The sequence below is a fragment of the Pongo pygmaeus genome, chromosome 14 (genome assembly GCF_028885625.2).
Source record: "Pongo pygmaeus isolate AG05252 chromosome 14, NHGRI_mPonPyg2-v2.0_pri, whole genome shotgun sequence".
NCBI lineage: Eukaryota > Metazoa > Chordata > Mammalia > Primates > Hominidae > Pongo > Pongo pygmaeus.
In genome coordinates, this window is record NC_072387.2 from 27107728 (window position 1) to 27120645 (window position 12918).

Here is a 12918-nt window from a genome sequence, read left to right on the forward strand (position 1 = left end):
ATTTCTATACACTAGCAATGGAGCAGCCTCGTCTTAGTCCATTTTATGTTGCTATATCAGAATAACTGAGACTGGGTAATTTATAAAGAAAAGAGGTTTATTTAGCTTATGATTCTGCAGGCTGGAAAGTTCAGGGGTATGGCACTGGCTTCTTGTGATGACTTTTCTGCTGTACCGTAACATGGTAGAAAGTCAAAGGGAGAGGAGGTTTGTATGGAAAAGGGACCAAACAGGAGAAGAAACCTCATTTTATAACAACCTGGTCTCATAAGAACGAATCCATTCCTGAAAAAGCAAGAACTCCCTCGCTCCCATGAGCTGGCCTTAGACTATTCCTGAGGGATCTCCCCCCATTACGTAAACACTTCCCACTAGGCTCCACCTCCCAACATAGCCACATTGGGAATCAAATTTCAACATGAATTTTGGCAGGGACAAATCACATCCAAACCATAGCAAATCTGAAAATAAAATTAATTAAAAAATCCACACGATAACATCAAAAAGAATAAAATACTTAGGGATAAATTAAAGCAAGAGGCACGAGACTTGTACACTGAAAACTGCAAAACATTTTTGAAAGAAATTAAAGTACATAGACCTAAATAAATGGAAATACGTCTTTGTTCATGGATTGAATAATTTAATATTGTTACAATGAAAGTAATTCCAAAATTGATCTACAGATTCAATGCAACCCAATCAAAATTCCAAATTTTGAATTATGGAAATGGATAAGCTGGCCCTAAAATTCATATGGAATTGCAAGGGACCACAACAGCTAAAACAATCTTGAAGAAAAAAAGTTGAATTATTAATTTCAAACTCTACTACGAAACTACAGTAATCAAGATAGTATGGTACTGGCATAAGAATAGAATCAATGGGCCAGGCACGGTGGCTCACGCCTGTAATCCCATCACTTTGGGAGGCCGAGGTGGGAAGATCACGAGGTCAGGAGATCAAGACCATCCTGGCTAACACAGTGAAACCCCATCTCTACTAAAAATACAAAAAATTAGCCAGGCGTGGTGGCACCTGCCTGTAATCCCAGCTACTCGGGAGGCTGAGGCAGGAGAATCGGTTTAAACCAGGAGATGGAGGTTGCAGTGAGCCGAGATGGCGCCACTGCCCTCCAGCCTGGGCAACAGAGCAAGACTCCATCTCAAAAAACAAACAAACAAGGAATAGAATCAACGGAATCAAATTAAGAATCCACAAATAAATCCATACATCTATTACCAACTGATTTTTCTTTTTTTTTGAGAGTTTATTAAGGGGAGTTTATTAAAGGGGAGTTTATTAAGGAGTATTAACTCACATGATCACAAGGCCCCACAATAGGCTGTCTACAAGCTGAGGAGCAAGGAAGCCAGTCTGAGTTCCAAAGCTGAAGAACTGGGAGTCCAATGTTCGAGGGCAGGAAGCATCCAGCATGGGAGAAATATGTAGGCTGGGAGGCTAAGCCAGTCTAGTCTTTTCATGCTCTTCTGCCTGTGTGGGAGGCTAAGCCAGTCTAGCCTTTTCACGTTCTTCTGCTTGTTTTTATTCCGGCCTTGCTGGCAGCTGATTAGATTGTGCCCACCCAGATTGAGGGTGGGTCTGCCTTTCCCAGTCCACTGACACAAATGTTAATCTCCTTGGCAACACCTTCACAGACACATCCAGGAACAATACTTTGCATCCTTCAATCCAATCAAGTTGGCACTCAGTACTCAACATCACAAGGTATAAAACTCCTTAGAAGAAAACATAAGGGTGAATCTTTGTGACCTTGGATTTGGTAACATTTCTTAGATATGACAGTAAAAGCACAAGCAACAAAAGAAAACATAGATAAATTAGACTTCATCAAAATTCAAAGCTTTTGTACATCAAAGGAGTGTCAAGAAAGCACAAAGACCACACAGAATGGAAGAAAATATTTGCAAATCATATATTTAGTAAGGATTAGTCCTCAGAATATATAAGAAATCTTACAACTCAACAATAAAAAGACAAATAACCCAATTAAAGCATAAATAAAGATCTGAATAAACATGTATAGAAAAATATATAAAAATACCAATAAGACTGGGTGTGGTGGCTCATGCCTGTAATCCCAGCACTTTGGGGGGCCGAGGTGGGCGGATGACCTGAGGTCAAGAGTTCAAGACCAGCCTGATCAATATGGTGAAACCCTGTCTCTATGAAAAATACAAAAAAATTAGATGGGCCTGGTGGCACACACCTGTAGTCCCAGCTACTCAGGAGGCAGAGGTGGGAGGATGGCTTAAGCGGGGAAGGCAGAGGTTGCAGTGAGCCAAGATTGTACCGCTGCACACCAGCCTGGGAGAGAGAGCAAGACCCTGGCAAAAAAAGAAAAGAAAAGAAAAAAGAAGGAAGGAAGAAGAAAGAGAAAGAAAGAAAGAAGGAAGGAAGGAAGGAAGGAAAGAAAGAAAGAAAACCAAGTATCTTTTCTAGCCACAATGATCTATTGATCAGTAACAAAGGAAAACTGGAAAATTCACAAATACATGAAAATTCAAAAACGTACTACTGAACAACCACTGGATCAAAGAAGAAATCAAAAGGGAAATTAGAAAATTAATCTTGAGACACATAAAGTTAACAAGTGAATCTTGAGACAAATAAAAATGAGGCCCGGTGAGGTGGCTCATGCCTGTAATCCCAGCATTTTGGGAGGCCGAGGAGGGAGGATCATGAGGTCAGAAGTTCGAGACCAGCCTGGCCAACATGGTGAAACCCTGTCTCTACTAAAAATACAAAAAAATTTAGCTGGGCATGGTGGCACACACCTGTAATCCCAGCTACTCGGGAGGCTGAGGCAGGAGAATCATTTGAATCCAGGAGGCAGAGGTTGCAGTGAGCTGAGATCCTGCCATTGCACCCCAGCCTGGGCAACGGGGTGAGACTCTGTCTCAAAAAAAAAAAAAGAAAAAAAGAAAATGAAAACACAACATACCAAAACTTATGGGATATAGCAAAAGCAGTACTAAGGGAGATGTTTTTAGTAATAAATGCCTATGTTAAAAGGAAGAACTATCTCAAATAAACAATGTAACTTTATACCTCAAAGAAATAGAAAAAGAACAAACTATCCAAAGTCAGAAGCGGGGCAAAAATAAAGAATAGCACCGAAGTAAATGAAATAGAGAACTTAAAACAATGGAAAAAATAACAGTTAAGAACTGGTTTTTGAAGAGGTAAACAAAACTGACAAATGTTTAGCTAAACTAAATTAGAAAAAAAGAGAAAACACTCAAAATCAGAAATGAAAGAGGAGGCATTACAACCGATGCCACAGAAATGAAAAGAATCATAACAGACTACTATGAAAAATTATATGCCAACAAATTAGATAATCTAGAAGTGGAGAATTTTCTAGAAACATACAACCTACCAAGACTGAACCATGAAGAAACAGAAAATCGGATCAGAACTATGACTAGTAAGGAGAGTGAATCGGAATCAAAATAAAGCCATGGATCAGATGGCTTCACTGGTGAATTCTAGCAAATATTTAAAGTAGAATAAACACCTTCTCAAACTCTTCCAAAAAATTGAAGAGAAAGAAATACCTCCAATTTCATTTTATAAGGGCAGCATTACCTGATACCAAAGCCAGACAAAGATACTACAAAAACAGAAAACTACAGACCAATATCACTAATGAGTAGGGATGCAAAAATCCTCCACAAAATGCTAGCAAACTGAATACAACAATACATTAAAAGGACGATACACCATGACCAAATGGAATTGGTCTCTAGGATGCAAGGATAGTTCAGCATATGAAAATCAATTAAAGTGATATACCACAATAAAAGAGGGAAGAGTAAAAACCACATGTCATCTTAACAGAGGCAGAAAAAGCATTTGCCACAATTCAGCACCTTTCATGATAAACACTTTCAACAAATTAGGAACAAAAGAAATTACCTCAATATAATAATGGCCATAAATGAAAAGCCCACAGTAAACATCAAATTCACAAGGCAAGGACACCTACTCTCCTCACTCTTATTCAACATAGTACTGGAAGTCCTAGCCAGAGCAATTAGGACTTCACAAAAGAAATAAAAGGCATCCACATTAGAAAAGAAGAGTTAAAATTATCTCTGTTTGCAGATGACATAATCTTATATGTAGAAAACACTAAAGGCCCCCCAACACCCGCAACACACACACACACACACAAAACTGTAGAACTAATAAATTCTATAAAGATGAAGGATAAAAAATAGACATACAAGAATCAATTGCATTTTTTTTTTTTTTTTTTGAGATAGTCTTGCTCTGTCGCCCAGGCTGGAGTGCAGTGGCATGATCTCAGCTCACCGCAACCTCCACCTGCCGGGTTCAAGAGATTCTCCTGCATCTGCCTCCTGAGCAGCTGGAATTACAGGTGCACACCACTATGCCCAGCCTAATTTTTGTATTTTTATAGAGATGGGGTTTCACCATATTGGTCAGACTGGTCTCGAACTCCTGACCTGAAGTAATCTGCCTGCCTTGGCCTCCCAAAGTGCTGGGATTATGGGCGTGTGCCACCACGCCTGGCCATCAGTTGCATTTCTATACACTAACAATGATCTATTTTAAGAGGAAATTAAGAAAACAATGCCATTTACAATAGCATCAAAAATAATAAAATAGAAATAAACTAAAGAGGTGAAAGATTTGTGTACTGAAAACTATAAAACATTGATGAAAGAAATTAAAGGATACATAAATAAATGGGAAAAAAATCTCATGACCATGGATTAGAAGACTTAATATTGTTAAAATGTCCATACTACCCAAAGCAATCTACAGATTCAATACAATCCTTATCAAAATCCCAATAGTGTTTTTCACAGAATTAGGAAAAAAAAAACCCTGAAATTCCTATGGAACCACAAGGGATCTGGAATAGACAAAACAATCTTGAGAAAGGAAAAAGCTGGAGGCATCACATTCCCTGGTTTCAAAATATATTTTAAATAAACAATTATTAAAATAGCATGGTATTAGCATAGTGACATAAATATAGTATAATGGAACAGAATAGAGAGCCTGTAAATAAACCCACCCATATAGGATCAACTGATTCTCAACAAGGATGCCAAAAATACACAATGGGGAAATAATAGTCTCTTCAATAAATGATACTATAAAAACTGGATATCCTCATGCAAAAGAGTGAAACTGAACCCTTAACTTATATCATACACAAATATTAACTCAAAGTGGATTAAATAGTTAAGCATTAGACCTGAAACTGTAAAATTTCTAGAAGAAAACATAGGGAAAATCTTTGTGACATTGGTCTTGGCAATAATTTCTTAGATATGACACCAAAAGCACAGGCAACAAAGGCAAAATTAAATAAGTGAACTACGTTAAGCTAAAAAGCCTCTATGCAGCAAAGGAAACAACAACACAGTAAAAAGTCAACCTATGGAATAGGAGAAAATATTTGCAAACCATGTATTTGATAAGGGGTTAATATAAAAAAAATAAGAAACATCTTCAACACAGTAACAAAAAAACAAATAACCTAATTTTCAAATGGCCAAAAAAACTTGAATAGACATTTCTCCAAAGAAGACATACAAATGGCCGACAGGTGCATAAAAAGATGCTGAACATCACTAATCATCAGGGAAATGAAAACCAAAATTACAGTAAGATATCATCTGGCAGCTGTTAGAATGGCAATTTTATTATTTATTTATTTATTTATTTATTTATTTATTTATGTTAATTTTTGAGACAGGGTCTCACTCTGTTGCCCAGGCTAGAGTGCAGTAGTGCAGTCTTGGCTCACTGCAGCCTCAACCACATCCAGCTAATTTCTTTTGTTTTGTATAGACCGGGGTCTTGCTAAGTTGCCAGAGCCGATCTTGAACTCCTGATCTCAAGCTATCCTCTTCCTTTGGCCTCACAAAATGATGGGATTACAGGCTTGAGCCACAGCACTTGGCTAAAAATGTCTATTTTTTAAAAGATAAAAAGATAAATATTAGCAAGGATGTGGAGAAATTGGAACTGTTCCACACTGTTGGTGGGAATGTAAAATAGTGTAGCCACTATAGAAAATCATATGGAGTTTCTCAAAAAACTAAACATAGAACCACCATATAACTCAGCAGTTCCACTTTTGGATATTTATCCTAAAGAGTTAAAATTAGGATCTTGAAGAAATATTTGCTCTCTTACGTTATGGCTGCTCTATTCACAAAAGCCAAGATGGAGAAAGAGCCGGGCATGGTGGCCAGTGCCTGTCATCCCAGCTACTCAGGAGGCTGAGACCAGAGAATTGCTTGAACCCAGTAGGACGAGAACAGCCTTGGCAATATAGCAAGACCCCTCTCTCAAAAATAAAACAACCAACAAAACAAACAAACAACAACAAAAAGATGTAGAAACAACCTGATGTCCATCAATGAATGGATGGATAAATAAAGTATGATCCACATATACAATGCAATATCACTCAGCCTTTAAAAAGAAGAAAATCCTGCAATGTATGACAATATGGATGAAGCTTGAGGACATGAAGCTAAGAGAAACAAGCCGGTCACAGAAGGATAAATGTGGCACGATTCTACAACATGAGGGATCTAAAATGGTCAAACTTGTAGAAGTGGAGGGTAGAGGGCTGGGTGCGCTGGCTCACATCTGTAATCCCAGCACTTTGGGAGCTGGAGACAGGCGGAATGCCTGAGGTCAGGAGTTCAAGACCAGCCTGGCCAACATGGTGAAACCCTGTCTCTACTAAAAATATGAAAATTAGCCAGGCCCAGTGGCGGGTGTCTGTAATCCCAGCTACTTGGGAGGCTGAGGCAGGAGAATCGCTTGAACCCAGGAGGCGGAGGTTGCAGTGAGCCGAGATTGTGCCACTGCATTCCAGCCTGGCTGACAGAGCAAGACTTCATCTCAAAAAAAAAAAAAAAAAAGCAGTGGAGAGTAGAATGGTGGTTGCCAGGAGCTGCAGGAGGAGGAGATGTGGAGTTGCCCTTCAAAGGGTTTAAAGTTTCAGTTATGCAGGATGACTTAAGTTCTAGAGATCTGCTGTACAACATTGTGCCTGTGGTTAACAATACTGTATTGCATGCTTGAAAATCTGCTAAAAGAGTACAGCTCATGTTAAATGTTCTTACTATAGTAAATAAAAGTTAATTAGAGGGTGTCAATCAGCAAGCACCTTTAGTTTAAAATGCATTTAGTAAACAGGAATCTTTCTTTCTTTCTTTCTTTCTTTCTTTCTTTCTTTCTTTCTTTCTTTCTTTCTTTCTTTCTTTCTTTCTTTCTTTCTTTTCTCTCTCTCTCTCTCTCTCTCTCTTTTCTTTTCTTTTGTTGGAATCTCGCTCTGTCACCCAGGCTGAAGTGCAATGGCGTGATCTCCACTCACTACAACCTCTGCCTCCTGAGTTCAAACAATTCTGCCTCAGCCCCCGGCGTACCTGGGATTACAGGTGCCCACCACCACTCCTGGCTAATTTTTGTATTTTTAGTAGAGACAAGATTTCACCATATTGGCCAAGCTGGTTTCTTGGCCAGGCTGGTCTTGAACTCCTGACCTTGTGATCTGCCTGCCTCGGCTTCCCAAAGTGCTGGGATTACAGGCGTGAACCACTGTACCTGGCCCTTTTTTTTTTTTTTTTTTTTTTTGAGATGGAGTCTTACTCCGTCGGCCAGGCTGGAGTGCAGTGGCAGAATCTCGACTCACTGCAACCTCTGCCTCCCAGGTTCAAGCAATTCTCCTGCCTCAGCCTCCCACATACCTGGGATTGCAGGCACCACCACCACGTCCAACTAATTTTTGTATTTTTAGTAGAGATGGGGTTTCACCATGTTGGCCAGGCTGGTCTCGAACTCCTGATCTCAAGTGATCCACCCACCTTGGCCTCCCAAAGTGCTGGAATTACAGGCGTGAGCCACTGCGCCCGGCCTCTTTTTCTTTCCTTCTTCTTCTTCTCCTCTTCTTCCTCCCCTCTCCTTCCTTTTATTACACACATTATATTCATCTTGAGCGTGGAAAAGCTTCCAGTTAGGTTGCACAGCCAGCAAAGGGAAGCAGGGTTTATTTATTTATTTATTAAATGAGATGGGGGCCTCACTGTGTTGCCCAAGCTGGTCTGGAACTCCTGGGCTTAAGCAGCCCTCCTGCTTCGGCCTTCCAAAGCCCATACCTGGGATTATAGGCATAAGCCACCTTGCCCAGCCCAGGAGCAGTTTATCATGCATTTCTGTATGATCGGCTAAGGTGAACTTCAGTGAAAACTATGCAATACGTTTGTAAAAAATCTACTCTTGTTTTGGTACCACAAAAATACTGAGGCTCATACCAAAAGTGAGGAATTTGAGGATTATTATCTTTTAATAGAAAAGGATATTACTGTAACAACGAAATACTAGGAAATCACCAGGTCCAGTCCAGATGGGAGGCACGGTGGAACATTGAAGGAGGTGACAGGAAAGAACTGAGGTAGATGCCTCCTCTTCTGGTCTGGTTTCTTGAGCAACTGTTGTTTTCCATTGTCCTGCACTTTGCCATCATCCCTTCATCCAACTCCTCTGAATTCAGAATAATTGCTGAAGTCTGTCTGGCAGATCCTTAAGAGGAGTTTCCAATCTTTACATGCTTCAGAAGTAAATTTCAGCAAAACACCTCTCAGTCTGGCTAGGCAGGGATTCTGAATCTTTTCTGAGCCATGAACCCTTTGACAGTCCAGGGAAGTCTGTGGACACTTCTCAGAAGATTTTCTAATGCATAAAATAAAATAAAATACATATGATTACAAAGGAAACCAATGTTATTGAAATAACCACGATCATGTGTATTAGTCCATTCTCCCGCTGCCAATAAAGACACACCTGAGGCTGGGTAATTTAAAAAAGAAAGAGGTTTAATTAACTCACAGTTCAGCATGACAGGGGAGGCCTCAGGAAACTTACAACCTCGGTGGAAGGGGAAAAAAACGTCCTTACTCATACGGTGGCAGGAAGGAGAATGAGTTACAGCGAAGGGGGAGGCCCCTTATAAACCATCAGATCTCGTGAGAACTCACTATCACAAGAACAGAATGAGGGAAACCGCCACCGTGATTCAATTACCTCCACTTGGTCCCTCCCAGGACACATGGAGATTATGGGAACTACAATTCAAGATGAGATTTGGGTGGGGACACAGCCAAACCATATCTTCATACATTTTAAAAATCTGATTATGTAGTGATATGTGTGTGTGTGTTTATTCATGCATTAGAATCTGATGGGAGATCTAGCAACTTCCATAGTTTTGAAGTAAGATTAACCATAAATGGTATTTGAAGAATAACTACAACAATTATAATGTCATATGAAAATATCTATGATTTCTCTGGGAGACAAAGTCACAGGTACTGCTAATATACTTGGATGTGCTGCCTACATTCATAACAAAAGAGAATGCTGAATTTCAGCTAGAAATCCCTAGACTTGTGTCCCTTTCATGAAGGGGCAGCCTGGTAAAAGGCTTAATGTAGAATTAAATATTAGGCATGATTACAATGTATGGCAGGTCATTTGGTTTCCTTCCAAATGCAATGACATTTCTGGAGTAATCAGTAAATATTTTTCAAAAATTTGGAAAAAGGAGAAGTCTGGCTAACAAAAGAAGGCTTTAATAAATCCTAACTAGATTTCAAAAAAAACAAAACAAAACCCAAAAGCCATGTATTTTTGCAGTCAGTGCTTAAAAAGGGATTTTAGGACAGGCACGGTGGCTCATGCCTGTAATCCTAGCACTTTGGGAGGCCAAGGTGGGCAGATCACTTGAGGCCAGTTCGAGACCAGCCTGGCCAACATAGCGAAACCCTGTCTCTATTAAAAATACAAAAATTAGCCGGGCATGGTGGTGGGTGCCTGTAATCCTAGCTACTTGGGAGGCTGAGGCAGGAGAATCGCCTAGGAGGTGGAGGTTGCAGTGAGCTGAGATTGTGCCACTGCACTCCAGCCTGGGTGACAGAGCAAGACCCTGTGTCAAAAACAACAACAACAACAACAACAACAAAACGGATTTTAAAAGTAGTAGCAGTAAACAGCTGAACTTCTGGTGAAGCAACCACACAAATTTTCCAAAACTAATTGGATATCAAATAATCTGTTTTCTACTGATATAATTGACTTAACTAGATCATAGAGCTCCTAGGTTCATTTTGGTAGGTAACGGTAACTGCCAAAGAATTCTGAAGTGATTAGGATTACCTGTTCTCCCATATCTCACTACCAGCTTATAAGGAAAGCAAGTCTCAGCCCAAATTCAGACACACACACACAGATAGTTATTAGACAGACATTTATTAGCAAAGCAAGCACAAAACAGTTCATAAAACCTATTCTGTAAGCTTAAAGAAGTTCTAGCACTGTCTCCTTTTTGTTGCTCTGTCCAGACCCTTGCTGTGGTAGTTGCAACAACATTCCTAGGATGCAAAGGTTGGCCCCTGGGCTGAGAAGCCCTCACAACTCAGGCCAGACCCCCAGAGTACAGTCTGCAGGCCTCTCCACTCTTTGCAAGAGACCAATCCATACTCAAATGTCTTTAATTTCACCAAATGGTGCCCTATTTCTATCATTTATCTTGCCAAATGACAAGACACTATTTTCGTCAATAAAAGCCCATTTTTGATACCCAGTATGCTTGTTAGAGAAGTTGAGGTTGCTGATGGAGACAGAGAACAGAGGGACCAGTCATAACCACCTGAAAAGGATCTTCCCTCTGATGTGATGCTAGCTGACCACTCCTGCACTACGCATTCTTCTGTCTGCCCCAACATTTTATTACAAAAATTCAACAGCAAACTTGATAATGTACAATGAACACCAATATGCCACCAGCTACATCAAGAGTTCTCAAATTTTAACTAGTACCAGAATCACCTGGAGAGCTGGTCAAAATACAGATTGCTGGGCCTCCCCCAGAGTCTCTGATTCAGTGGGTCTGACCTGAAAATGTGCATTTTTGTTTGAGTTTTATTATTATTATTACTACTATTATTTTGAGATAGAGGGAGTTTCACTCTGCCACCCAGGCCGGAGTGCAGTGGCACCATCTTGGCTCCTGCAACCTCTGCTTCCCCAGGCTCAAGCAATCCTCCCACCTCAGCCTCCTGAGTAGTTGGTACCACAGGCCCGCATCACCATGCCCAGCTAATTTTTTGTATTTTTGGTAGAGACAGGGTCTCGCCATGTTGCCCAGATTGCTTTCAAAGTCCTGAGATCAAATGATCCGCCTACCTCAGCCTCCCAAAGTGCTGGGATTAGAGGCATGAGCCACCGCACGAGGCAAAATGTGCATTTCTAGTAAGTTAGTTAGCTTTCTTCCTTCCTTCCTTCCTTCTTTCTTTCTTTCTGAGCCAAAGATTTATTTCTTCATTTCTTGCATTTGAAGTACTCTTCGAGGGACATCCTTGGCCTGAGGATGCCATAGCAAGGATGCCATATAGCAAGGATGCCATAGTCCTTAACTACTACACAACTGCAACCAACCACTTTACCAGGTTTCCCCTCTCTGTCAATTTTACAGAGGCCTACCCATTCCCCTAGTTTCTTGTTGCCATCAACCTTAATGAAGTTGATTTGGTGTTTAGCACAAATGGCTTCCGCCAACTTGACATACACAGTCTCATCACAGTTGGATGCAAGCACATAAAGATGGGCTTGGCGCTTGTCTAAGGGTTTGGCAGCTTCGCGGATTCCACGTGCTAGGCCATCGTGGATGAGGGCAGTCTTCAGCACCTCTTGTAAAGCAGTATTAACGTCCATTACACCTCCAGCAGCAATGCCTTCCTTGGCCATGGCGGTGGGTTACCGGTGAAGCCGAATCTTGATCTCACTCAAGCCTCTGCCTCCGCATGACTTCGCAGCGACAGGGAAAGAGTGCATTTCTAGTAAGTTTCTAGGTGATACAGATGCTGTTGGTTCCTGCACATCACTTTGAGAACCACAGACCTTGGTTCTGGTTTTGCTGTATTTATATCATCCCACATCTATCCACTAATCCCTCCATCCACCCATTCATCAGTCTTTTTTTCTTTTTTGACGGAGTCTTGCTTTGTCGCCCAGGCTGGAGTGCAGTGGCGCAATCTCGGCTCACTGCAATCTCTGCCTTCCGGGTTCAAGCGATTCTCCTGCCTCAGCCTCCCGAGTAGCTGGGATTACAGGCATGCGCCATCATGCCCCGCTAATTTTTGTATTTTTAGTAGAGACAGGGTTTCACCATGTGGCCAGGCTGGTCTTGAACTCCTGACCTCGTGATCCACCTGCCTCGGCCTCCCAAAGTGCTGGGATTACAGACGTGAGCCACCGCGCCCGGCCGGGATTTTTTTTGGGGTAAAATTTACCTACAGTGAAATGTGGTATTAAAAATGTTCTAATTGGGAGGCCATTAGATTGTGCGGGGCGGGGGGGGCGGGTCTTAGCAGTTTAAGTTCCTAGTAAGCAAACAGAAGCCCCATGTAAAGAGTGAAAGAGAACTAGAGACTTTACCAATCAGAAACCACCAACTAACCTCTAATTAGGGCCTTTACACTTTAACCAATCAGATATGCTTTCTTTGTCTTGCTTCCTGGAACACTTTATAGAGGTTTCCTCTGCCACCCCTCCCAGGGGAATGCTAAGCTGCTTCTGGTTTCATGCTGTCCAATTCATGAATTGATGAATGCTCAAATAAACTCTAAAATTTAAATGTGCCAAAAGTTATCTGTTAACAGTGGACTGTGCAGTCTTTTTCTAAAGTTTATTGAAATATAATTTACATATGGTAAAATTCACTTTTTTTGCATATAATTCTATGAGTTTTGGCAAATACATACAGTTAGGCACCAAAATCAAGACACACAGCATTTCCCTTGATAAAAATGTCCCATGCCTGTAATCCTAGTACTTTGT

At 40.8% G+C, this 12918-nt stretch overlaps 1 protein-coding gene across 1 annotated transcript; it reads right to left on the reverse strand.

Moving 5' to 3' along the window:
* Positions 1-11400: 11400 nt before the first annotated feature.
* LOC129011935 (small ribosomal subunit protein eS12-like) lies at positions 11401-11829 on the reverse strand. The gene has a single exon (XM_054447347.2). It carries the CDS (start codon positions 11824-11826, stop codon positions 11401-11403), a length of 426 nt encoding a protein of 141 aa, XP_054303322.1. The 5' UTR covers positions 11827-11829.
* Between the last annotated feature and the right edge of the window lie 1089 nt (positions 11830-12918).

Excerpts from the sequence above, each read along its gene's own strand:
- LOC129011935 (XM_054447347.2), bottom strand. The coding sequence starts at position 11,826 with ATGGCCAAGGAAGGCATTGCTGCTGGAGGTGTAATGGACGTTAATACT.